This window comes from Crocodylus siamensis, chromosome 2 (assembly GCF_052110815.1).
Source record: "Crocodylus siamensis isolate JL-2025a chromosome 2, ASM5211081v1, whole genome shotgun sequence".
NCBI lineage: Eukaryota > Metazoa > Chordata > Crocodylia > Crocodylidae > Crocodylus > Crocodylus siamensis.
In genome coordinates, this window is record NC_143396.1 from 274,965,224 (window position 1) to 274,979,023 (window position 13,800).

The 13,800-nt window shown below is 48.6% G+C and overlaps 2 protein-coding genes across 3 annotated transcripts in view; one reads left to right on the top strand and one right to left on the bottom strand.

The window, feature by feature from the left end:
- Window positions 1–144: 144 nt before the first annotated feature.
- CINP (cyclin dependent kinase 2 interacting protein) lies at window positions 145–8,786 on the bottom strand. Its single transcript, XM_090034062.1, has 5 exons — window positions 8,756–8,786; window positions 7,186–7,354; window positions 6,023–6,149; window positions 3,538–3,667; window positions 145–469 (listed from the first exon to the last, which is right to left on the bottom strand). The coding sequence occupies exons 1-5, from the start codon at window positions 8,760–8,762 to the stop codon at window positions 267–269; spliced, it is 636 nt and encodes a 211-aa protein (XP_089890188.1). The 5' UTR covers window positions 8,763–8,786; the 3' UTR covers window positions 145–266.
- Window positions 8,787–8,816: 30 nt separating this feature from the next.
- The window catches only part of TECPR2 (tectonin beta-propeller repeat containing 2), a 66,842-nt gene continuing 61,858 nt past the window's right edge, over window positions 8,817–13,800 (top strand). For both annotated transcript variants that reach the window (XR_016440376.1, XM_090034063.1), the window contains exon 1: window positions 8,817–8,918. The gene's annotated coding sequence lies outside the window, so the exon portion shown is untranslated. The remainder of the gene's footprint in view (window positions 8,919–13,800) is intronic.

Consider the following 13,800-nt stretch of genomic DNA (forward strand, 5'->3'; position numbering starts at 1 on the left):
AGGTGTTTGCCTGCACTACCTGGAATGTTGAGGGAAAATGTATTTGTGATCATCAAAAAGGACTGTGATATCAGTGCTAGGTGTAAGTAGAAAGTTTGTCACTTCATACAGAAGCAAAACAAAGTAAACAACAAACAAAACAAGTAAACACAGTTAGAGGAAAATATATTTTTTAGAAATTATTAAAATACTAATGTACTTAATGTTGTGGTCTGCTGCAGTTGCTGTTCCACAAGAAACAAGATTTGCAAATCTTATTTGAAATGCTAGATTGGTCTGTGTCCTGTTTCTAGCAACATGCTTTCTAGTAATAGTTTGCTGCTGTTCTCAATGTAGGGCTGGTACAACCATGATGATAAATACACCATCATAAGATCCTCATCAGCAGTATGAGCAATCTCTTGCACAATTGTCTGCTTTAGCTGTAGTTCCTCCTTGTACATCTCAGAGAGCTTGAGAGAAGTCTCATCTGAAATGGATTGAAAAAGTAACATATGCTTCTTCTGATTACATCAGCAACTCTGAAAAGGTAAGTAAATCAATACTGGTTCTATACTAATTGTTCTTAAAAAAGCTGGCTGCTAAAAGTATACAAGCTTCCTCTTCACTGTGCAAGTCAAATACCCTAATCTTTATAACAGTTAACAACATGTCTATGGATTAAGGCAGGACCATCCAACTTGTGAGTGGCCAGGGGCTGCACAGCCCCTAGATCAGGGGTAGGCAAAGTTTTTTTGGCTGGAGTGCTGAAAAACCCACAATGCCTACCTTCAAAGGTGCCGGAGTGCCAGCATGCCAGAAAAACAGGTTCTGGGTAGCTGTAGATAGCCATGGAGCCTGGGCTGCTTGCAGCAGGGCTTCCAACCTCCCAGCCAGCTGCTGGGAGCAGCCCAGGCTCCATGGTTATCAGCAACTATCACGAACCTGGGCCAGCTGCAGACTGCGCCCATTGGGGCCGTGGGCAGTGGGGCTGGGGCTGAGGCCAGGGCCCAGTGGCAGTAAGGAGCTGGGGCTGTGGGGCCACGGCCACCCAGCAGCATGGGGCTGGGGCCTACAGGCAATAGGACTGGGGCTGGAGCCTGGCTGTGGGCAGCATAGGGCTGTGGGCAGAGCTGGGGCCAGGGCCCATTGGCAGCACTGGGCTGGGCCCCATAGCAGCATGGGGCTGAGGCTGCAGCTGGGCTGTCACATGCCGGGATGGGGCCGGCAGCAGCACTTGGCTGAGGCTGGGGCCATGCAGGGCTGGGGCTCGTGGTGGTGGCGGCTGGCACTGGGCCCACAGCCCACCAGCAGCACGTGGCCGGGGCCTTTGGCAGTGCCAGGATGAGGCTGGGTCCTGTATGGGTCCATGGGCCTGGCCCCACAGCCCCAGCTCTGGCCCCGTCCCGATGCTGCCGACAGCCCCAACCAGGCAGTGGCATGGTGCTGGGGCCTGCAGTGGTGGTGAGGACTGGGGCCAGGCCCGCTGGCACCACTACTGTCACTGGGGCCTGGCCCCAGGCCAGCCCCAGCTGGTTGCCAGGGCTGTCTGCAGTGCCCAGGCCTGTGCGGGCTCTGGCCCTATCCTGACACTACCAATGGCCCGGGACTGGCAGCAGCACTGGGGCCGAGCCCACTGGCAGCAGCACATGGCTGGGGCCCAGTCGGGATGGGGCCGGGGGCCTGCACAGGTCCATGGCTCTAGCCTGGTAGCAGCTGGGACCAGCGGCAGGGCCATCTGCAGCGCCAAGATGGGGCTGGGGCCCGCGCACATCCGCAGGCCCGGGCCCCAGCCTTGTCCTGGCGCTGCCGATGGCCCTGGCCCAGCAGCAGTGCTGGGCTGGGGCTGGGACAGGGCCTGGCCCGCCAGCAGCACGTGGCTGGGGCCAGGCTCACCTGCAGCACTGGAATGGGGCCCCAGCCTCATCCTGGTGCTGCTGATGGCCCTAGCGCACCAGCAGCAGTGGAGGTACCAGCCAGGGCCCACCCACCGGCAGCACTAAGATGGGGCTGAGCCCCAGCCTCATCCCGGCACTGCAGACAGGCGCTGGGCTGAGGCGGGTGGTGGCAGTGCCAGTCAGGGCCAGGGCCTGTGCAGGTGCACAGGCCTGGGCCCCGGCCTCATCCCAGTACTGCCAACATCCATGGCCCAGTGGCTGCAGGGCTGCCAGCTGGGCCCGCCGGCAGCATGTGGCCAGGGCCGTTTGTAGCACCAGGAAGGGGCCAGGGCCTATGCAGGTCTGCAGCCCCAGCTCCGACCCCATCCCAACACTGCTGACAGCCCTGGTCTGGTGCTGGCACTGCTGGCAGCATGTGGCCAGGCCCAGGGACAGGCCCCGCAGCAGCGGTGGTGCTGGCTGGGGCCTGCCAGCCAGCAACACAGGGTTGGGGCCGGGGCCATTAGGGCAAAGATGGCCCCCAGCTTGGGGTCAGGGGCACTTACCTGGCTGGGGTCAGTGTTCCAGGGCTGGCGTCCAGCAGTGGCAAGTCTAATGCAGGGGTTGGCAGCAGCACAAGACTGTTCTCGGGCAGCCATATGCTGGTCAATCTGGGCATGCCTCTTTCCGCCCCTTGGGGCAGGAACCAGCCCACGTGCCAATAAAAACTATGCCATGTGCCACATTTGGTGCGTGTGCCATAGGTTGCCGAACCCTGCCCTAGACTCTAAGATGTGTGGGAATCCCTGTGCTGTGTCTTGTGATGGGTGCCCTTCCCCTCACAACTGCGTTATGTCAGTGCCCCTGAGCTGTAGGATTCCTTGGCTCTGTGAGCTGTGCCGCTCTACCTCAGAAAGAAAGGCAGGCAGGGAGCAGAAGGTGGAGGTTGGCTGAAAGGGGAGCCCAGAAATTCCTGCAGCAGCAGGAGGCTGGGAGCTGAAGTTTAACCCCTTGGGGGCTGCACAGGGCCTGCAGTTGAACATCCCTGAATAAGGTATAAAATTTATTGTTCAAATATTTAATACATTTCTACCACACTTATTTCATGGTATAAATCCTCTTTCCACTCTAGAGCTTAACAGCAGAGGCTCAAAACCACCTACAGAAGTGGTAAAAATGTACATTATTTTTGACTGTAGGATCAAAGACCTTTCAAAACTTTTCAATGGCTATCTGACACCTAACCATGGTGCAGCTGTCCTCTCCCAAATGGAGAGATCATTTAAGTGCCATCCTACAAATGGGTCTGTAGACTAGGACTTAAAGCTGCCAGACAACTTCTCTGAAGCGGGACTAACTGGTAGCAGTGACCTTTCCCTGTGTCTATATCTGTAATTGTTTTGTCGTGTGTGTGTGTGTGTGTGTGTGTGTGTGTGTGTGTGTGTGTGTGTGTGTGTGTGTGTGTGTGTGTGTGTGTGTGTGTATTTGAGACGAGTTAATTTGTACAGTCATTTATTAATTAGAAAAAGAGGCAGGCTTTCCCTTTTTATAAGAGGCAAAGTTGATCTTATCAAGAAAAAAGTTAATAGGTTTTGTCAATTCTGAACTTAGTTTTTCAGTTTACGTTGCCCTTGGACAAAACTCACAAGTACTTTTTAAAAAATATGGCTTTTCTACTTACAGAAATACAAAGTGGGCCATGTGTGAAAGAGGGGTGCCTTGCAGTTTCCATCCCCAGAGTGGTACGTTTCCAAGTCACAGACTCCTTTTGTAGTTGAAGTCAGTTTTTCCATTTTCAGTTGTATTTTTTTCTGACAGATGAGAGTTTAGTTAAGTAATGTTTGAGGCGTTTTATGCTACAGCAGATTCATTAGCTGTTACTGAATTTCCAAAACACTTGTGAAAACCCCATCCAGTCTTGATATTTCTAATTCACTTTTGCTGGCTACAAGTACAAGGAAATAGTGATATTTACATACAGATTTCCAACCCTGCACATGCTGCTTGTTCATACTTTGAATATTTCTTTATCTGTAATTGGTAGTATTAGAACTATAATCATAGCCAGATGATCCAGGAACTATGCAAGAGACGAGGAATTTTGTAAGTGATGGTTTTTTTGGCCTAGCTGCATGGCTAGGATATACTTAGACAAGCCTCCAAAGGCAAAAGCTTTGAATGGATGAGGAATGCCTCACTTATCCCTAGTTCTCTTTTTCTGTATATTAAATCCAAGTTCTCCATATGGAAAGTTTGCAAATCTCTCTCTCTTTTCATTGTTTTTCTTTCTAAGAATGTAGCAGTGCTGAAAAGTGTTGGACTCTGCATGAAAATGGCTTTTTCTTACAGAATGAGTACAGTCAAGGCACAAGAAGTGCAGATCTTATCCAGGCTACCCTGCCAATATGCTTTGTTTGATTTGGATGAGCCATATCTAGGCATAAGGAAAGCAGTCCAGTCTGTATGCCATTTCAATCTTCTACTGACTTCCGAGACTGTCAATAAGGGGACTAATTTTTTCTAATGCAACGTGGGCATTTATCTATAGTATTCTTCATGGATTAGAAATGCAAGAGGGAATTAATAGCTGCATTATCTGTGGTAACTCTCGTTAAAAAAGTAACTGAATTTGGCAGCAGCATCTTATGTTGAAACATGAGTGTCAAAATCATGCTATAAGCCCCTAAATGAAGTTCATACAATCATAAATGGTGGAAACTAAAACGTGTCCAGTAACTACATGCATTGTCTAATTCACCACTAGCTTAGACCCTCATTGCTCAAGAGGGTTACATTAGAGTTAATAGCTTACCTCAGGGGCATGTAATGGACTGAATCATGACAGTAACTCATGCTAAGAAAGAAAAGAATCCCTATGGCTTTCTCTAGAAGATCAAGCTTATGAGGAATGGGGAATCATTAGAATTCTATCCAGTTTAAACAGAAATTAATCTTAACAGCATACTAAAATCTTTTAAAATAAACATTCTTCCTAATGACTACGGGCTATGAAAGTTATTTTGATTAAGACTTAACACTTAGAATAAATTGTGTTGTTCACAGAATTATTCCTGTCCCTTTTGCCAAGTCAGTAGTTTTAAAAAAAACTCCACTGTTTCCTTTATTTTAAAGTCATACAACACTCTGAAGCTGTGAACTCCTGCACTGAGCGTGTCAGATATTGTGTTCCTACTCTTTCCAAAAATCTTGGGAGGACATGGATTCCCAGGCCCAACTTACTAAAGCATTCTGTGCTCTTTCTAATGCCATGCTTATTTTTTCTTAAGTACTTGGAAAATTTATGGTGATAGAAGAGATGTATACAATTTGGAGACAGGGTTGTTTTTGCACAATAACATTTAGATTTCACTAAAAAGCAAGAGTAGGTTGGGAGCCAGAAGATAGATGTAAAATCAGGTCTTAAAACTTGTAAATCAATCTGATAAACATAGTGCATGGTACTTACGATAAATCAGTTAGGAGTATTATGAAAGTAAGGCATATTTGCCTCACTTCAGTACATATTTCAGACTAACCAGCTTGTCAGCAATAGCCTCACAAGGTGGTTCTTGCTCCCCAGCTCTGGAACACTCTCCCTCTTGAGGCCCAACTGGAGCCCAAGCCTGGATATCTTTCTAAAGCTACTTGGGCAGGCATCCAGCAAACAAAACTAGGCTGGGGTATTGCTTGGTGCAGTGGGGACCAACCCTTTCAGCAGAAGTGCCACAAAACTAGTCCAGCATCCCTCCCTAAGTGCCACTCTGATACTGTTCCTCTGCCCAGTCTGGTTTCCTCTGCTTTTTGTTCCCTATTCTGTGCTCCCTGCCTGATTTATTGCTCTGCTTTTTGCTTCCTGACCTATCTGCTGCTGTACTGCCTGGCCCCTTGCTGATCTGCTGTGTGCTACACAGAGGCTGCCCATGCCACTTATAGCACACATGCCACAAGGCGGCCACCTCTGGCTTAGTGGGTCTCTATTTTATGTTGATTATTCTAGGTCTCCTTTTACATTGCTTTGTTCTCTTGTCACTTGCCTGTTTTATAAATTGTTCTGTTCTCCTGCTCTAAACTGCCCTGAGCCCTTGTTGGAAAGGACAGCATATAAATTGAATAAATAAATAAGAATGAGGAATACACAGTATGGAAGAATAACAAATAAACATTACCATGTTTTCCAATATCTCAAGTAATTCTGTACAATACATCTCCAATTCTTCATTATAGTGAGGAGACAGTTTTCCAGAGTCTTGAGTAGGGTTCTCACATTCAATCTCCAGCCTGTTATTTTTAAATCTATACAAAATCATGTATCAGCGTGAATACCTCTGCACACCTTTACTCAGAATGCTAAGAATTTAAAATCCATGCTGTTCTCCACAATTCTGAGGCCTGCATTCCTACAAGCCCCTTTTGTGACCAATAAGGGAACCAATGAGTGATTTCTTCAGGCTACCATCTAACACAGATTAGCACCAGATGACTCAGGAAGAGATGAGAAGCCTACATTAGGCAGTAATGAAATAATCTGTTTATAGTGAAAGTTACTTTCTAAACCCCATTAGTAATAGGTTAACTTATGCCCTAAAACAGGGATGGGCAATTATTTTGGCTGGAGGGTCACTTTAGGAACTTGGATAAACTATTGTGGGCTGGGGAGGGAGATTGGGGGGGAGGTGCTGACCTAGTGCAGCACAAGGGGTCAATTGATACTATCTGGCTGGGGTACATCCACCCTGCACCTACCACTGGGGGTGTTGGACAGAGCAGGCAGGTGGGATCTCCATGAAGATCAGCCAGGACCCCTGCAGGCAGGGCACACTTGTACAGGCAGGGAGCAGTGTCCGGGAGTGGGACAGGTGGGGGGCCAAGATCCCAAGGCAGTGACAGCACAGGGCTGGGGCCTAGGACAGAGCCATGATCTGCTCCCTGTTGTCCCATCCTACCTTCCTGGTGGGCCATATCTTGCCCACAGGGCTCCCAGCCAGTCTTCATGGATGCTCTGCCCTCCTGCTCCCTCGTGCACCTGGTGGTGGCTGCAGGGCAAATGGGCCAGAGTTGCCTGGGCAGCGGGGTCGGCTCTGGCAGCAGTGGAGATGCTAGTGGCAGCAGTCAAAAGGGGCTGCTCCTGAGAAGCAGTTTGGCTGCCATGCTGCCCCTGCTCTGTACCTGGGAGCAGTGGGACTAGCTGCACGTGCCATGGCTGGGCTGTCCTTCGCTTCTGGGCTGGGCAGGGCCAAGGGACCTGCTGCAGGTCAGATAAAATCCCTTGGCAAGCCAGATCTGGCCCATATGCCATATTTTGCCATACTCACTGTGTGTAAATACTCACTGTGTGCTAATTTTCAGGTTCACAATTTTGTTGGCAGCCGTGAAACCCTTATCATTCAAGCTCTCCCATTTCATCATTAAATTATGCCAATCTGCTGCATTATCCTTAATTTTCCTTGCGCTAACAGATAAGACAGGTCTTTTGGGAGTCACAACTGCAGGGCTCTTTGCTATTTAAAAAGGAAAGAAAAAGCAGCTTTAAAACTTGTGACAAGGAACTGAAGTGCTGCTCCACCTGGTGATCATAGTTGCACGTGTCCATGTGATGTTTTCTCTGCTTCTCCCTTGGTGACAGCTGAGAAAATGAAACAATTTAGCAGAATGGCAGTAATTTAAGAGAGAGGTAGTGAGAACCATGTTGGTCTGAAGTCAGTCAGAAGGCAAGGTAGAGATACACCCTATAAACTAGATAAGATATAAAGAGAGGGCACATGCTTTGTGGGCTGATGCTCAATTTCTTAGAATAGGGGGGGTTTCCCACTTTTATACAGAAAATCATAGGGGTAAGGGCAGGGGCAGATCCAGGAGGATGTACACTGGTGCATCTGTGCTCCTTTTGATTCCTGATGTACTGAAAATTTAAAACCAACTTCCTGGCCATGCCAGCAGCATTTTTAGTCAGGCAGCTGAGGGAGTCACTTGATTTCATGACTCATTATAATCTACCTGATCCTTTCTAAACTCTTCATTCCACAGGTGTTAATGACCCTCTCTTCTTTTTAATAGTCTTCATGGTCCACCAGCGTAGACTCATTCCAATGAAGTTTGACTTTACTTGTTTCTGCTTCAATTTTAAAGTGAATAATGCACCCCTAGGTCCCTAGTGGATGAATAAAGCTTCTAGTTTATTTTTCATGGAGAAAAATGTGTGATCTTTTTATGTGATGATGCACCTCTCCCTCTTCACCCCCCTTTTCACCATTGTAGATCTGCTATAAATCAAGGGGTGGGAATTGGCAATTGCTACAGGACCAGCAACAATTGTGGGCAGATACCCTCGCTACCAACATGGGGCCCTGCTGCACATTCCCCTGAAAGCTGGGCAGCAACCAGCTGTAGAGCTGACACTAGCACTAACTGTTGCAACTTAGCACTTTTTTAGAGCCAGCTAGTCCCTTTTTTTTCTCCTGTAACAATTACTTCACATGTGGCCAGTCTACAAGGATTGCACAGTTCACTGAGCAATACATACAAATAATAGCATGTGGCTGGTCTGTGTGTAGTACGTGATTCACTGCACCACTGGCAACACGTAGGGGGTACACCCCCTGAGATAGGCTGTGCACCCCCTGGAAGCACCAGCTGCGAAACCAGAAGTGCCCCCACCACCATCGGCAATCCGGTGCCCCCCCAGACTCGGGAGGCACCAGTCGCCCATACCTGCATGGTAAATGTAACGTGTGACCGGTCTACGTGCAGTGCAGGATTCATGGCGCAACCTGCAATCCGCAGCGTGTGGCTATACCGCGCGCTACATGTAACGTCTAGCAGGGGCCTCCCCCCACCCCAGACAAGTCCCGGGGCGCTCAGCAGCGCCTCCTCCCGGCCCGCGCGAAGCCCCCGACTCTCACCTGCCATCGCCGCCCGCCCATGACCCGCCCCGGAAGTGAGCTCACGTCCGCCCCCCAGCCCCGCCCCCCAGCGGCCGCGGCTCGGAGCGGCGCAGCTGCGGCTGCGGCTGCTGTTCACTGTCGACCCCGCCCTACCCCCGCCCCCGCCGGGCCCCGCGCTGAGGTGAGTGCGGCGGCGGCGCCTCCGCTGGGCGCTGGCTCGGGGGGCGGGAGGGTCTCGGGCATCGCCCCGCACCTGCTGTCCCGGCCGCGCGGCGGAGCCGAGCTGGGGGCTCCCGAGGGGCCGGGGCCGCGGCCGCGGGGCCCTGCCAGCGCCCGGGCCGGCCCGTGCTGGTCCCGGGGTGCTCAGCACCCGCCTGGCCGAGGCAGGGGGGCAAGGAGCGGGCCGGGCTGGCCCCTGCGGGGGTTGAGCCGCTTGAGGGGGGAAGCTGTGGGTGAGGGTGGGCTGCGCACGCCCAGGGCGCTGTTGTCGTGCAGAGCCGGCAGCGTAGTGACCGTGAGGGTCCAGTAATGCTGCAGAACACAAGGAAGGGCTTCATAGGGTGATCGCTTTGAGCAGACCCACTGCGGAGCTGGCATCAAGTTCGATGAGCCTTCGAATGCAGGATGGTCTTCATCGGTCGGGCCCCCACACTTTATAAAAATAAAAATTAATGATGCTGAATATTTGTATCATCACTAAGGTATTAAGATACTTTCGTTGCAGTTTCATGGATAGGGCAAAGTAAGATTGAAAATGTCTGACTTGCTTATAGGTCATCAAAATTAAGCCTCTAAGGGGCCCCAAATGACTCGCTTGACCAGGGCCCCAGCAGCCCTAAGGCCACCACTGTTTTTGTCAGGCCACCTCAGGGGGGTGGTTGCGTGTGTGCTGGGGCCCTTGCCCCTGCCACACCTTGCGATGGAGACTGGGCAGAAGCCAGCTCCAGGGGGTGCAGGGACACGGCTCCGACTCACTATAGTTACAGCACCTCAGAGCAGACTCAATTCAAGTCATGCTAATTAGCGCGCTCCGACAGCCTTTGTGTCTCATGAATTCAGTGTCCCCATGCTTCAGAATGGAGGTGGGGGCACTTCAACTAAAGCTCACTCAACGAGTTAAAGTGCCTCCACTGCCGTTTTGAAGTGCAGGACACTGAATACATGAGCTGTTGCAGGTGTTTAATTCGAGCAACTCTTGGTGTCACTCTGATTAAAGTGCCCCCACCCCCAGAGCATGTGGAAAGATGCCCTGAGAGTTGTCACATATTTTTAAGCACTAACTTTGGACTGGGTTGGCTCTTTTTAGAGTTGGTGTCTCCTTTTTCTCATGTAATTGTTACTTTGTATATGTGGCCAGTCTATGTTTATTGTGCAATTTGCCACTCAGTTGCATAGCATATGCATTGTGTAGTAGGTGCCTCAAGCACTAACTTTATTGCTGGTTGGTGATTTTTAGAGCTGGCTAATCATTTTAAGAGCTAGCTAGTTATTTTATCACATGATAATTACTTTGCAGGTGGCCAGTCTAAATGTATTGCAGAGTTCACCAATAAATTGCGTAATATATGTAACATAGGAGGGGGCTATAAGTCAGTCTTGTATGACAGCTATCTTGTGTGCCAGTACAGGCCCTGCTACATGTTCATATGAAAGCTGGATAGAACCCAGCTCTAGAGCTGTCATGCATTTTCAAATACAGATTTTATATCAGACTGGCTCTTTTCAGAGCTGGCTAGTAATTTTTATTGTGTGACAGTTGCTTTGCTTTTGTGGCCAGTCTAAATTTATTGTGAGATTAACCAGTTAATTGCATAATATGTACCCTATAGCAGGGGCCTCAAGCACTACCTTTATGTTGCCATTTTTATAGTCATTTTTATCATGTGACAGTTACTTTGCACTTGTGGCCAGTCTCACTTTGCATGTGTGGCCAGTCTAAATCTATTGTGCAATTAACCATTTAATTGCGTAACATGTAGCACAGCATAGTTGAAGCCTTGCACAGCAATTTTCTTGCATGCTAGTAAGAGAAGGCCTGGAAACACATATTGTAAAAGTGGCTGGTTTCTTGGTTCAAGGATGAATGTAGAATTGTTGTAGATGACAACACTGCAGGCTGGTGATTTTAAGTCTGTGGTCTGCGGATTCCTGGGGATCCACAGACTATGTCTAAGGGGTCCATAAAAGATGACTTTGATCAATTAAAAGTGTGTGAATACCCACACTTAATTCAAAGGGGTCCCACTCCCTACCTCCATTCAACATTTTTTAGGGGTCTGCAAATGAAAGAAGGTTGGATGAAAGGATAGGTACACAGACTGGCCTTTTATATCTGTGATCTGGGTCTAGGCATGCTGGGGGGGTTTGCTGAGAATGGGTATTGTCATAGGCAGACCTAAAATTTTGAAAAGCGGGGTGCAGAGGGTCAGGTGCATCATCACATATAAAACAACATCTGTTTTTTTCCAGTTAAAAATAAACTAGAAGCTTTGCTAATATGCTAGGGGACTAGGGCTGTGTTATTCAGTTTAAGATTGAAGCAAAAACAAATCACACTTAATTGGAATGAGTTAAAAAGCATCTGCAGGGCTGTGAAATAGGCACTTCAGTACCAGGAGCAGTGAACATACAATAGAATTGCAGAACAAAGGATAGCTTGATTAGTGTAACATCAAGACCAGTGGTTCTCAACCTTATTCATTCTGGGACCAATTTGCTAAGATAGATGGCTTATCCCAAGCAGCCCATACCCCTCTGGCCCTGCCAATGCCTGACCCAAATTCCCCTGCCAGCGCCCCTCCCCTCTGGGCCATGCTGGTGTCCTTCACTCCCAGTCCATAGTCCTTTACCCCCCAGCCCTGCTGCAGGGGCCCCCAGCTGCCCCCATCCTACTTGGGCCAGAGTGTGAGCAGTGAGTATGTATATGGTCAATGGCCCTGTGCTGTCCGCCCAGGCACGCAGGTCCCCGCTGTGAAGAACCACCCCCGCCTCCTTCCCCTGCTGAAGGCCCAGGTGCCCTTTCCTTGCCGCTCCCCCTGCCATGCCACAGCCCCACCTCTGGCTACCATCCTCAGTGCCTGTGGCATGCACACACATGCATGTGTGATCGCACACACCCCAGCCCTCTGGACAGTGCCCTGGACTTCCATGTCTCACTTCTCCTACACTTACCTGTGTCCAGCTGCTGGGGCTGCTCCCATGACCTAGCCTTGTGGTATGCTGGCCATGTGCATCTGTGCACGCAGGTGCATGTGCACCTGCTGCCTCCATATATTCCAAGCAGTGCTAGCGGGCTGGAACACTGCCAGCCTGCAAGGGGAAACCTGCACTTCCATGGGTTTTTCTGGGACTTCCTTGCAACCCTTTCAAATATTCTTGTAACCCACTTTTGGGGCGTGATCCACTGGTTGAGAAATGCTGATCAAGACCATTAAAAAGGAGAAGGTCATTAACACCTGTGGAATGAAAATTTTAGAGGGGAGCAGGTAGATGACAAGGAGCCATGAAGTCAAGTGACTCCCTCAGTGCTGCCTGACTAGTAATGCTGCTGTCATTATCAGGCAGTTGGTTTTAAACTTTGCACGGAGCAGGAATCAAAGGGAGGTGCAAGTGCACCAGTGCATTCCTGGATCCGCCCCTAGGTAACATTTTTGTGATGTTGAACAACACTGTGGTTTGTTATTTGAGGCATTGGCTCTGCAAATGCGAGTGTTTAATTTTTGTAGCAGACTGGTATTTCTAGGCCTTCTTGGTTTTCTAGAACATTGTTTTAAGTGTGGAATGTTCTTTGGCTCTGGATGCAGAAGCGGCTGCTTAAAATTCCTCCACAGTAAACATTTTATATTGTGTGACAATATCTTTCAGCTTGCTAGCCATGAATCCAAAATATCAAAAAACAACTTTGGCCAATCTTGGATTCCATTTAAATACCAGTAATAATGGAAAATGTACAGTCATCTTGAGTTTGTAATAGAAGGTGAAATTTTTGTTGTTTGTTGTTGTTAATAGGCAGTTTACTTGATGTTACAGTCTCATTCTGAAGTATTTTAATGGAATATAAACTGCAGATTAAAACAAACTAAGTGCCTAACTGGAAAATAACTAAGTGGAGGTAGGTTTGCAAGTTGCATTTTTTGTTACAGTACTTAGAGGAGTGGTTCTCGATTGAGGTACCATGTGCTCACCTCTTTCTGGGAGAAGAGTGAGGGATGAGGGTCTGGACCAGGTAGGGCTACAGTTTAAGCCAGCTCTGTCTGCTTTAGGGATATCAAAGAATTCTAATGCAGGAGGAGCATGTGCACATGTCACAGCCAATCCTGGTCTGCCTCTGCAGCATGTGTATGGGACAGTTCTAACTGGAGGCAGCATCACCCAATTGAGAAATACTGAGGTAAGTTGAGGAAGCACCAATAGGGGTTCTCAACCAAGGGTGCCACATATTCAAAAAAATTGATGGAGAGGTGCCCTTTGCTCTGAAACAGTTGAGAACCATTTGCTTGGCGATTTCAACTGAGATCAGAATCCGTTGTATAGGTGCTGGGCAAAGTCATATGAGTTCATCCCTCCTGTAAAGACCTTAAATTTATTTAAAAAGGCAAGTCAGGAAAAGGTAAGAAAAAGAAAATACTCTTTGTACTAGAAAGAAGAAGCAGATGCACAGTGAGATATAGCAAACTTATTTGATCACACACAAAGTTTGTGGGAGAGTCTGAAATTGAAGCCTCATCCCCCAAGTCCAAGTCTGGTATCCCCACCATTTTCTTTCTCTTTCCTGCAAGTTTTGAGTCATGTTCTCCATCCTGAGACTTGATAAGGAGAGCGGTGCCTTTTCACAAAGTTGTGTCTAGAAAAGCTAATTGTGGTTTTTGTGGATTGAAGAGTCTGGAGTCTCACTTCTTCATGGGAGTCTGTGGTGTATCATAAAACACTAGCATACTACCTAATCTGTAGTGTGACCTGATTTCCTCTACATGAAAATCATTTTCTTGAGCAGGGGTTGGCAACACAGCCCATGGGCTGGATCTGTGCCACAGAGCCACTGGATCTGGCCCACAGAGTTGGAG

Excerpts from the sequence above, each read along its gene's own strand:
- CINP (XM_090034062.1), bottom strand. Across the intron at positions 6,150-7,185 it reads AACCTGAAAATTAGCACACA|ATTTAAAAATAACAGGCTGG; the intron begins GTGAGTATTTAC and ends GATTTTGTATAG. Across the intron at positions 470-3,537 it reads ATGGCCCACTTTGTATTTCT|ATGAGACTTCTCTCAAGCTC; the intron begins GTAAGTAGAAAA and ends AATCCATTTCAG.